Below are 13,293 nucleotides of genomic sequence, written 5' to 3'. Positions count from 1 at the left end.
GGTAGGCATCATCTTTTTTTCTTTACTCCAGTATCCGCTTTGTCCATATGTAATCTGTCATTCGAACCACGTGACATGCCCGGTTCCATTTCAGCCTTGCTACTCTCTCCAGTACATCAGCCACTCCTGATCTTTGTCGTAACTGGCGGTTTGGGATCTTGTCTCGCAGTGAAACATAGTACCTACGCTCCATTACCCTTTGAGACACACGGATTTTTCACACTGTTCTCCTTGTCATGGTCAACGTTTCTGCTCCGTAAGACAACATTTTCAAAACACACTTAATTATGGTTTTTCTTTCAAGACATGCCAATGCATTACATCACATGTTAGGGCAATATTTAAAAATTAACGGTACTTCCACCCATCCATCCATTAACGGTAATCACCCATCCATTCTCGACCACAGTGTAACGCAAACGGCCTTGTGGAGTGCTTGCTAATACCAGCGGCGTACTGATAGATCAGCGGGCGCTGGTTTCATTTGGGATGCGGGCCGACCTGCCCAATAAAACCACACATTGTATATCAAAAGTTTTTAATAAACATTGAATATAAATTATCACATATCATAAAATGTATCATACATTTTTTATAAAAACTCAAGCTAATTTATAGTTCATTTTACTCATGGTTTTTGCTCAAAATTTTAAAGAACCGTTTGGATTGACATGAAATTTGGCATAAACATAGCTAAAATGTCAAAGAAAAAAAGTTATAGTGTGCCGATGTTGTATTTTGTCCGGGGGTGAGTTTCACCGCATCTCAGGGGTGAAAAAACACACGTTCAAGATAAGTCCGGAATAAAATAAAATAACTAATTCTAAACAACTTTAGTTCCATAGATTGTTTACACTAGTCAATATTTTTGAGTTATTTGCGAGTGAATATATCCATTTTTCAACAAAAAGAAACTACGTTTCTAGGCGGTTTTTCGGAAATAACTCAAAAAGTCCTCTGTAGAGCCAGTAGGAGCAGAGTCGTAGGTTATGAAAGGTAGGTTCTTATTCGTCAAATTGCAAATCGAATATTTTAACTTATCACTCCTTTTTTAAGTGTTTACAAAAGCTGAATTTCTTCTTTTTTTTTTTTAGTTTCTAGCATCATAAGTAAACAAGGTACGATCAAAATAAAGTTGGTCCATTTTCTTGGTAAAAAAAAAATCGTAAAAATCACCACCTAATTAGCATCTCAAATGAAACTAATCGTTACCGCTTCAGAAGTTACTTGACTTACCTATGTATTGTTTATATGATCTGTGAGTTTTATCGGTTCAAAGATCTCATTTTTGAAAAAAATTGGTTGAGTATAAATTGTTTTTTTAATTATGAACAATTTTTTTTTAAATAGCTTAAAAATTATTGGTGATACCTACTAAAGATTTCAAGTAGTAAGAAAATATAGGTTTTGATATTGTAAATAATTTGGAATTTTTGTTTTCCTGAAGACAAAAATTGGTTAAGTTATGGCTATTCAAAATTTGTATATACTCGTGATTAGTGACGCGTTTCGCCCATTTAACTACAGCCTTTTCAAAAATAAGCACTATGAACCAATGAATCTTACAGATCTTATAAAAAATACATAATAAGTAAACTAATTTGTGAATCGAAAAGAAAAAAAAAGTTAAAATCAGTCTTCTCGCAAAAAATGCTTGATTTTTTGGTTATCTCTCGTTGAAATATTCGATTTGGAATTTGACGAGTAAAAACTTACTTTTTATTAGCTACAAACTCTGCCACTATATACGGGTCTACAGACTTGGTATATACTCCATTATTTTACTTTTTTATAAGCTTAATTTCTGCTAATATAATAGTATTTTTTAATAAAATACTTACTTTTTGAGTTATTTGCAAAAAAATTTTGAAAATGTGTTTTTTTTTTGTAGAAAAATAAACATTTTTGCTCGCAAATAACTCGAAAAGTATTGACTTAGTGAAAAAACAGATGCTTAGAATTAGTTGGTTCATCCAATTGAGGACTTATTTTCATATCTATCCAAGCCGTTTTTTAAATTTTTTTTGGTTTGAAGGTTTTGCAATATTTTACCGTGGGTGAATGGACTATTAAAGCAGTACATTAATATTGATTTAATATTAATATCGGTTTTCATACTGACATGACTGATCATTTTACGCCAGCCGTGTCGTTTTTATAAATAATAAAACTCGAAAATTTTCTTCATCTTGATCTCCAGTCATAATAAATTAAAAACCAATGTCGGAAAACTACTACAGCTTTTAAAAATGAACATTGGAATGAAATTTATGTCAACAAACTAGATTTTCAAATTGCATATGATACATTTATTAATAAGTTAAATAATTACATACAAATCTCTAGGGAGATAAAACTCTTAAATATAAAAATATCAAAAAAAACCTTGGATCGGTGAGGTTAAATATATCAATCAAACGAAGAGATTTTCTTAAAAATAAATTAGTGTATATATTTTATCCTTATTATACTTAGCACTATAATTGTCTATATGTATGCAGTGTTATGTTATGAGGGTGCTATAGATACTTACAAAAGGAGCATCGAGCATCTTGGGATTATTTTTATAATCCACCGTACAAAACTTGCATTGAATATCTGTTTCTGAATTACTGTTACTGCAACTTTGCAGTTTGCAACTTTACTCATGGATCATGCTACTATAAAAAAATACTTACAAAAGAATTTGTGTTAGCACGTGTTTAGGCAGGCACCGGCGGTTATTCTTTAACCCTCCGTTACTCGCACACGGTGTGGGAGACCGGGCCTGTAAATAAATTCCTGTAACTCTGCTTGTAGTGGGGATTTTGAATGGCTACTTCGTATACTTCTTCAGTGGTCAATCAACTGTGGGTAAAGTCAGTTCGCAGTGTAAAAAATAGTACTGTCCTTTTGTTATTACGCAACACGGTCCCGTACACCGTGTGCGAGTATTTGTGCACCAATTTTTGTGTTTGGATCACACATCGATATTTTTAATTAGTAAGGTGATTTAAGATCTTTTCCTTATTTTCAATGTTTATAGATTAGTTTATTTATATTTATATATATAAATATAAATATATAACTTACCCAGAACCATCAGAATGAGGTTTAGGGAGATATGTGGTTGACCAACAGAACAAGTACCAGTCGTAACACCAGGAACTTCAGATCGCTGTGCTGTTTGTGATTGTAAGAAAAATAGAAAAACAAAGTTTTACTGCCAAATATGCTCAAAATATCTGTGTTTGGAACACCATTGTTCCAATGAATGTGACACCATTGTGTATTTCATGTTTTAAAAACGTTAATTAATTTTTATAACTTTTTTTGTTACTACAATTACTCTTTACTTTTAATTTTTTTGTGTATTGAATTAAGATCTAAAGTTCTTAGTAAACAAATTTAACCATATTCAATTTTTTTTTCACTTCCAATGTTTTTGTATATACATATAAATGGATAACAATGAAAATTATTAAATTTTTGATTAAAGTAATATAATGTGAACACAAACGCATATCTACAAAATTATATGATCATATTATATTCATTAAATAATTTAATCGTACACAATTTTGCAAAAAAAATAAATTTAAAACACTGCTGACCCATATTTTTGGACCCGGTCTCCTGCACCGTGCGCGAGTATCCGATCACAAAAAGTTGGCGCGAGTAACGAAAGGTTAAAGAAGTGTTGAGACAACGGCTTTGTTTAGCAGGTAAAACGAAAGAAGCTTACAATAGCGTTCTCCGCGTTTCTTAATAAATTTGGTTTTCTAATTTTTTGATGAATAGGTATTTTTTTATTTATAAATACCTACACAGAAATTAAAATTTATTAAGCAGTTACATTTCGTAGTGTGTACTTTTGTAATTCAAAATGTCCCAAACGAATTAGAACAAAAGAAGCAAAAAGCGCGTTAGAGCAAGCCCCTGCGGGGCCCGGGCCCTGTTTCCGCGGAACCCGTGGAACCATGCTCAGTAGGCCACTGGCTAATACTGAGTGAGCCAAAACCGGAAATGGTAATAACGACACAGGTGTACTATGCAGATCCTAAAAGGGGTGATACACACGCGAATAAGTACGCGAACTTATGGCTCGCGACCTTTTTCGCGCGTGTATCACCGCAAGTACGCGTACTTTAAGTCCGCCGAGTAAGTACGCCGTCGATCCAACAAGTTTGAAATCTTACTCGTAACCCGTACGTGTATCACTGCCACGAGCCACGAGCCTCGAGCCATCATGTTATTGCGTTTAAAGTTACACTTATATTTTCACTAATTAAGCAAATTGCCAAGAAATAATTCAATCGTCTATTGTTGAAAGGAGACAAGTTACATTTTATAAGTTTTGAGAAAACCTTAAAACACTATTTTAAGCTATACTAAATTATTTTGATTATTTGTTTTTGAGTAAACCTAATTGTTTATAGGCTGTTTTATCCTCCTGATGAAAATATTACCATCTTATCTATGATATTTTGTTTGTTTATGCCTACCTTGTATTAAATTAAAATAGATCAAAAACAAGTGCTATACTTCACATCATGATTTTGACAGCTTACCACACATATAAAAAATCAAATTATTCTTCTATTTAACAAAACCTGATCAAAAAAATAATCAAACTCGACTAAAAACATAAGATTTCAGCAAAATTAGGTACACAGAAAATAAAAAATTTAACCACGAGGACAGTTTCTAAATTTTTTGCTACCGACGGCGACTGCGATTCTTAAAACCGCGTACTTTAAGTCTGCCGTGTATCACCGACGGCGAGCCGAGTAAGTCCGCGATCTTTAAATCCGCGTACTTAAAGATTGCGTGTGTATCACGCGCTTAAGATAACTAAATTATATGACATTATTCCACAATGATGGAAACGCCTAAAGGAACGTGTTTGGTCAAAAAACAGATTTTCCATTTTTTAGCGATATGACACTATTTAAGTAGTTATGCAGTATATGAGTATTAGTATTAGAATTTTTAGGTGGTTACTTTTGTGGTCGATTTTGACTGGATTATTTTTAGACGCTGCCGTTTAATGTCATCGACACTAAATAAATGACGCGATAAATGACTACGCAGGATAGATATTCTGGGAATATAAAAATATTAAAGCAAATCATTCTATATGAATCAAAGTGATTTTAATTTCCAATGTAATAAAAATATAAACATAACCGCTGATCTCCAATTTTCACAGAAGTGTTAATTTAATTTCAGACATGACACTGCCAAATTTAGAATCTCTCATAGCGGCACACATTGGAGAGAACCAAAACATTGTTGATACAAATGTCACCAGCCTTGTTGGACCGGGAGAAAACTATGGTGGAGAATTATTTAAAATAGATGTTAATATAGAAGATAGTAAGTCTAAAGAAAAATATCAAATACATCTAGTAGGTAAGTTAGAAACTTTATTTAGTTAGAAACAACAAGGTGATGTAATACCTATCGACTTATTAAATATTACTTATAAGAATTGTGCACATGATTATTATTAAATATAACCAAATACTATTTTTTAAATAGTAGAACCAAATATTATAACCAAATAAATTTTATTCTACAAAACTGTATTTAGTTTTATATTAGGTATAATAATTTTTCATTTATGAAACTTAATAATGGTAGGGGATCCCAAGCGGGGATTTTTGCAGTTACTCGAGCGCGTCAGATTAGCATATGGGGAGAAACCTGATACCCTGTAGATGTACCTCTACCATATATTGGCTCTAAACACAGGGGAGTTCGTTAAGGGGTAACCGAAAAATTCTATCCTTATCAAATCGTCAGATTAAGATAAGGTAAGTTAAGTACATGCAAAACAGTGTATATTTCAAAAATCTGACGATTTGGGCGTAAGGAAATGGGTGAGTCACAAAGTATCACAAGAAAAAAGCGAATATTTCGCAAAATAAACGAGAGAACTAAAAAATAAAAAAATACGTGCACAATATTTGTTAAAAATCTATCGAATGATACCAAACATGACTCCCACGGAGTGTTGTGGGGGGGGGGGGGGAGGGGTAAATTTAAAATTTTAAATAGGAATCCAGCGATATTTCGCGAAATAAACATCAGATCGAAAAACTGAAAAATAGACTTATTCCATATGTTTAAAAAATCTATCGAATTGCACCAAATACGACGAATAAGGAAATGGGTGAGTCACAAAGTATCACAAGAAAAAAGCGAATATTTCGCAAAATAAACGAGAGAACTAAAAAATAAAAAATACGTGCACAATATTTGTTAAAAATCTATCGAATGGTACCAAACATGACTCCCCACGGAGTGTTGTGGGGGGGGGGGGAGGGGTAAATTTAAAATTTTAAATAGGAATCCAGCGATATTTCGCGAAATAAACATCAGATCGAAAAACTGAAAAATAGACTTATTCCATATGTTTAAAAAATCTATCGAATTGCACCAAATACGACCACCTACAGAGGTGGGGGGGGGGGGGGGTTACTTTAAAATTTTAAATAGGAGCCCCCATTTTTCATTGCAGATTCGGATTTCTTACGTAAATAAGCAACTTTTATTTGAAACATTTTTTCGAATTATGGATAAATGGCGCTATAATCGGATAAACGATTGTTGGAAATGGAAAATTAAATTAAAAATGGAAAGTCCCCACTAAAATGGAAAACTTTACCTAACTTTTTGAAGTTATACTTCTAGCGATAGAGGGTGATTTTTTTTATATGTTAAAACCTATCAGCCCGGCGCATGCGCATTATAACTTTGTTCTGATTGGATGTTCAAATGACATGTCAAAAATTATCCGATATGGCAGCTGTGGTTTGGAGGTAAAGGTAAAGGTAAACAAATGTATAATATATTAGTTTTATTGTTGTGAGGACAGAAACAAAAAAGTTTATAATATTGTAGTGACTTATAAATAGTTTTTAAAAGCAACAGGTACCTAATAATTGTTAATGTATCATGGGTATAAAGCTACCTATTTGATCTGCCAAAATACATAGTATGTAATACTTGTATTTATATAATTTGATTACCATCAAAAGTTCTATCAATATTCACCTAATATATTGTTTTTTTACTCTATGTTTTGTTGTATTTTTTCAATTCTAAATCATTTCAATTCAAAATTAAAATAATTTGATCAATTTTCAAAATATCAAAATATCACAAGTTTAATCCGTTTAGTTAGTCGATCTTCGTAAATAATGAGACATAGTGTCCGTGGCTAAGCGGAGAAGGCGAATGAATTCCAATACCAACCGCTCTTATCAGCGCTGGTTCGAGTCCCAATAGAAACTTTCTTTTTTGTTTTTTTTTATTACATTTTATGATTGTAAGTATATTTATTATATAATTGTATTTTCAGAAAATACGTATTTAGTTAAAAAAATTTTCGACAATTAATGTTCAGACATCATTTGTGGCTTGTTTAATGTGTTTGTGTGTGTTTTATTCTTTTATTATTTTAATTTTTGGCACTGTTCTAATAAAAATGTTTGAGAAGTAGTAAGTATAAATTAGTTTAATATTTAAACAAAATAGAAATAAAAAGTATATTAATTTCGTTTAAATCATATAATAGAAGTATAACTTCTTACGTGCGTACAAAGTACACACACATTCTTTTTTTTGGTTTTAGAACCTATTCTTCACAACCCAATAGGTCCCCAAAGCTCTCGAGTGACTGTACATTTAGCATACTTTCCTCCCCTACTAATGACTATAATGACTTTAAAAAAGGTTATTAGTAAAATCAATAGGTTTTCATCGTATATAGTGAGTAGTATACACTTATATCATTATATCGATTAGGAAAACATATTTATGTATGTATATTTTGTGTACTTTAGGATGACATTGTGTCCATTTTTATCAAGTATCACGTTATATGTGGGGGTTGTAATTTGTTTGGTTTTGATTGTTTCGGTCAAAAGGGCCATTCATGTTGTTCTAGCTTTCTATTAGTATAGTTGTACCGGGTCTTCCAATAAGAATGTATCTCGGCCATATCTCAGGAACCGTTTTTAGTACAGCGTTGAGAAAAAAATATTTATAACAAAAGTTGCTTCGGGAAAAGCTTGGAAATTATTTTCATAATTGTAGGTCCACCGCTAGAGGGCGTAATTGAATATCAAAAATTAAAAAATTAAAATTTTTCAAAATTTCCTAAAGAAAAGGCAGTGGAAATCCAATCATCGTATTCTTCATAAAATTCTGCGCATATTTGATTTCACAAGTTTAAGTCTACCTTTGCAAATAATAGGTGAGGGTGAGTGGGAACCTTCTTATGAAAAAATGGCTGTAAGTCCGTTTCTGCTAAATCGAATTTTGCATCCTTGGTCTTGTTGAAAACAGCTCTTTTTCGTCAATGTAAGTGTCTTATTTTCGAAATAGCCTAATAATTACTATGCAAATTAGCAACATATTACCGAAAACCGCATGTAGATACCTATTTGCTATCTCGAAATATCTTAAGAAATGTGTAAATTTTAAACATAACTGTTACTGTTACCTGCAAACGAGGTTAAGGAAAAGTAGTGTGCTATGGAAAAAACAAATAAACATTTTCCAGATGTAAACGTATATAATTAATTAAAACAACAATAAGACAAACAACACTATAAAATATAACAAAGAAATAAAAGCAACTACATACTTAGTCTTTAGTGACTGACTGCCTAAATGTTCAAATTATTGTTGCCCATCATTTTCGATGCAAGCATTTACTATTTCAAGAGTAGATTGAATAGCAACAGTTTTAACTATTTTAGACTTTTATTTATGGGGACGGATTAAAGACCTTGTTTTTGCCGCTAGGCCCACTATTCGACAAAACATGATCTAGAATCTAGACAGAGAATACGAAACGCCATTCAAAGCATTGCGAAAGCAGAAATTAAGACTGCTGTTCAATCTACTCTTGAAAGAGTAAATGCTTGCATCGAAAATGATGGGCAACAATTTGAACATTTAGGTCGTCACTAATTAAGTAGTTGCTTTTATTTCTTTGTTATATTTTATAGTGTTGTTTGTCTTATTGTTGTTATAATTAATTATATAAGTTTACATCTGGAAAATGTTTCTTTGTTTTTTCCATAGCACACTACTTTTCCGTAACTTCGTTTACAGCAGTTCGCTTACAGTAACATTAACAGTTGTTTAAAATTTACACGTTTTTTAAGATATCTCGAGATAAAAAAAGGTGTCGACATGCGGTTTTCGGTATTATGTTGCTAATTTGGTCTAGTTTTGTAATAGTGGATTAAAAATGCATACTTCTATTTAATATTCTCCAAAGAAAACTAGATTTTCGAAAATAATTAAATAACGCCTACTAGCTAGCATATTACTTATTAGGCTATTTCAAAAATAAGACTCTTATATTGACGAAAAAGAGCTATTTTTAACAAGACTCAGTATGCAAAATTCGACTTAGCAGAACCGGACTTACAGCCATTTTTTTATAAGAAGGTTCCCACTCACCCCCACCTCTTATTTGCAACGATAGACTTAAACTTGTCAAAAATAGTATACGCAGAATTTTATGAAGAATACGATGATTGGATTTCCAGTGCCCTTTCATTAAGTAAATTTTGTAAAATTTTGATTTTTTATATTTTGATATTCAATTACGCCCTCTAGCGGTGGACCTCCAATTATGAAAATAATTTCAAGGCTTTTCCCAAGGCAAATTTTGTTACAAATATTTTTTTCTCAAAGCTGTATTATAAACGGTTCCTGAGATATGGTCGAGAGCAATTCTTATTGGGACACCCGGTACATTAACGAGATTTACTTAGAGCCATACCTAAAAACCAAGTATTAATATAAATATGATTTCAAATACCTGGAAGGGACCGTAGACCGTAAGCCGGGGAAATAAAACTAAAATAAAAAAAAAACTAGCAGTGGGAGCAATGATTTTTTCGTAAATACAATTGATCAAAAAACCAAAATGTGTGTTAATGGCACAGCAATTAGACTGATAATATTTCATGAAGAGAAATAACAATGACAACCTTGGTATTACCACCATAATTGAAAGTAAACCTAACCTTGAAGTTGATCTTGAAACTTGAACTGAATCTTGAAAGGCTGAGGAAAGCATGATTTTCTCTTATTCAGCTACAGCTAGGATATATTGTGTCTGGCTGACCATGATTGGTGGCTATAACTGGAACCGACCAGCTATCTTAAACCTCACTCTCGATGTTAACCTAGATCTTACATATTTCACTCGACCCCTTGCTTTCAGAAGACCAAGGAATCAATGAATGAAACACTAGATCACTTTTCCAACAGTACCAAGACCACGAGGTTTCTAACAGTTCTGAACAGCAGGAGCTTGCTAAATCGTTCTTTATTGCAACAATCAAAATTTTGAAGGATAGTTGCTACCAGATCAACCTCCCCCTCATTAAACATTTCATCAATTTTCTGATGGAGTATATTGGGCTAGGGCATGGAAGGGAAGTTCCTATGATCGTTTGTAAGTCCACACTTGAAAATACATATTTTGTCCCACAAAATAAAAGGGTTTTCCACAAAAAAAAAGAAAACTTGAGAGTAGTTTTCGACTTTTCAGCCAGGATCCCTTTAGCTCTTTTGCTAAACGATGATATAACTGTCCTTGTTCCAAAATTTCAGCCCGAACTGTTGGACATTCTTTCAAAATTCCGCACATATAAATTTGCATTTAGTGCTGAAACCCAAAAAAGTATCTGAAGGTGAAAATGAACCCCCCTTTTCCTTTCTCCAAAACATTTTGTGAAAAGAAACATCCAAGACAAATTCTCTTGCATTGAACTATAACTTTAGTATCATTTGACCAAAAAGTTCTCCATATCTAGCCCACCGAATTCTAAAAGACATTGCTCAAATAGACGGAGAGGTAGCGCTGAAAAATTTTTTTGGAATATACTAAAGCCAGATTTTTCACATTTGATTACTGTGATTGTGTAGAGAAACATACTGCGGTCGGTCAAGCGAAACGTAGAACAGGGGTTACTGAGAGGGTTGATCAAAGTTGCTTTCCTACGAAGGTAATTAAATCTATTTACTAAGGCTGAAAATCGGTACACACATTCTTAATTAAATATAAATAAAAGTTATTATAATCGGTCAGCTGTATGACGGGACAGAGCCGGTCGGTCGGCCCCAATAGTCAATTGAGGAAATGAATGAGCAAATAATGGGAAAAATTTGCATTTTTTGAGGAAAACTTAAAGAATGTTTTTTCAATTATACAATTAGACCTTTCAAGAAAAAATAATAAAAAGTTTCTAGCATGAAAATTAAGCGACTTCAAAATCAAAAAATTGTCGGTACCTGCTTTTCTCTACGAAAAAATCAGTGAAAACAACTCTCTAACTACCTTCCTAATTCAAAATTGGTCTTCACCTTTCTGTAGTTCCTTTTATATTTATATTATCAATACACGCAAGGAGTTTGACCTATTTAAAATGCATAATTTTGGAAAAATTGGAGTTTAAAGGAAAAATTGATTTTGTGCATAGATTTTCATTACAGTGAACAGTTAGCTGTTTAAACCTATATTTACCAGCAAACACCCCATTATTCGAGCCCTTTAAACCCGCCCCAATTAAAAACTAAGGGATCTTACGGAATTTAATTTACAGTCTTTTAGCTCTTAAAAAATCCTACAAAATCATTTCTGTAGAAACTGTTTATCGCCAAAAATAATATATAGAATATTTTTCGAGGTATTCTCAAAAAACCCTCTAAAAAAGTCGATGTTTTCGTCGAAAAACTGTTACAGTCGAACCCGCTTATTAGGGTACCGGTTATAGGAATATCCCAGTTTATGGAATATAAATTCGAGGTCCCTAAACGTTTCCATTTACCCTTTAATAAATTTATCCGTTTATTGAAATATGGTTTAGTAACCTAATATCGCTTTGTAGAATAATTTTTTCAGGTCAACAAATAAAAACGTACAATTTCCCAATAATTTTAAATTTGCCTGATATAATGGTTTGTCGGTACTAGCTTCGAAAGCCTGCTGTTTTGTATATTATTACGGATTGTCAGGTACCTAATAAACACTTCATTACTGTGTTATGAGTAAACGCTCCTTTCCCACAGAAAATTCAATCGTATGCCGACAAGGTCATATCATAATTTCATTTGTCTACAAATTTCTATAGGTAGGTACATTGCCACAAACTTGGCTGTTTTTATAGACAGCATTTTTCTATAAGATTATTTATTATCAATAGTTGATCGTTTGTTCGGAAGTCTTTTCTAAAACCCAATTCCAATTTATTGTCCAATCGTTTCGTAATTATTTTTTTAAATAGAGTATAAATTTTTATTGACATAAAAAGACCAAAAACCATCATATGCATTTACATATTGACATAGTATGTACTATTATAAAGTATATTCGGTACACTTATTTCAGCTAGCCACCAATGATCGGTTATTAGAATATCATGCTTATAAGAATATTTTTGCTTGACGTGAAGGCTATTTTAATAAGCGGGTTCGACTGTATTTTCAAGCGCGAATAACTCGAAAAATATTAGTTTTACGAAGAAAATGTATAAACATTTTTGTCTTAGAATCACATTTTCCATCTAATTACATGGTTAAAATGTAATAAAAAAATTCCCACCCCCGAGATGGCGTGGCAACCACCCCCAAGGTTTTAGAGTATGACAGCGGCATGATATAGAAAATGATCCTTGGACTATTCCCTACCTTCTGTGGAACTGACCGACTATAATAAATTTTATTTATATGTAATTAAGAATGTGTGTACTGATTTTCAGTCTTAGTACATGGATTTAATTACCTTCGTAGGAAAGCAACTTTGATACCCCCTCAGTAACCCCTGTTCTACGTTTCGCTTTACCGACCGCAGTATGTTTATCTACACAGTAATCACAGTAACCAACTGTGAAAAATCTAGCTTTAGTAAATTCAAAGAGATTTTTCAGCGCTGCCTCTTGGTCTAAAAATTGACCTGGTTTTTTTTTTCCAAAACTGTTGTTGATACTTTTACTAATTTAGTAATAAAAAATTACTATTTCATATAATTTTTAGGTAAAACTATCCCTAAACATGAAGAATCCCAAGAAGTATTCAAGGTGCAAACCACTTTTAAGTCAGAAATAGCATTTTACGATAGGATTGTACCTGCATTGCGAAAGTTTCAAAAGGAAAATGATGTAAAGGAAGTCATTGATTGTTTTCCCAAGTATTATGGAAGTAGATTAAACTTAAATGGAAGCAGTGTTATCGATAGAGATGGTGTAATACTCCTGGAGAATTTAAAAATCTCCGGTA

General features: G+C 32.4%; 3 protein-coding genes across 5 annotated transcripts in view; 2 read left to right on the top strand and 1 right to left on the bottom strand.

Moving 5' to 3' along the window:
• The window catches only part of LOC114348105 (uncharacterized), a 300,717-nt gene that overhangs the window by 37,192 nt on the left and 250,232 nt on the right, over positions 1 to 13,293 (top strand). The window lies entirely within an intron of this gene.
• LOC114325692 (uncharacterized) overlaps positions 1 to 13,293 on the bottom strand; it is a 357,661-nt gene that overhangs the window by 165,709 nt on the left and 178,659 nt on the right. The window lies entirely within an intron of this gene.
• The window catches only part of LOC114348067 (uncharacterized), a 30,579-nt gene that overhangs the window by 547 nt on the left and 16,739 nt on the right, over positions 1 to 13,293 (top strand). Inside the window, exons 1-3 of one of the 3 annotated variants that reach the window (XM_028298699.2) lie at positions 5,017 to 5,147; positions 5,212 to 5,394; positions 13,051 to 13,290. In XM_028298699.2, the coding sequence (XP_028154500.2) occupies positions 5,120 to 5,147; positions 5,212 to 5,394; positions 13,051 to 13,290 (451 nt within the window). In that variant the 5' untranslated portion in view covers positions 5,017 to 5,119. Of the gene's footprint in view, positions 1 to 5,011; positions 5,148 to 5,211; positions 5,395 to 13,050; positions 13,291 to 13,293 lie in introns of those variants that run through there. The other 2 variants (XM_028298707.2, XM_050655331.1) reach the window with 2 other exon arrangements.

The sequence above is a fragment of the Diabrotica virgifera genome, chromosome 7, assembly GCF_917563875.1.
Source record: "Diabrotica virgifera virgifera chromosome 7, PGI_DIABVI_V3a".
NCBI classification, from domain to species: Eukaryota; Metazoa; Arthropoda; class Insecta; order Coleoptera; family Chrysomelidae; genus Diabrotica; species Diabrotica virgifera.
The sequence above is the reverse complement of the archived record's forward strand: the minus strand, read 5'-3'. Positions and strand labels throughout refer to the sequence as shown.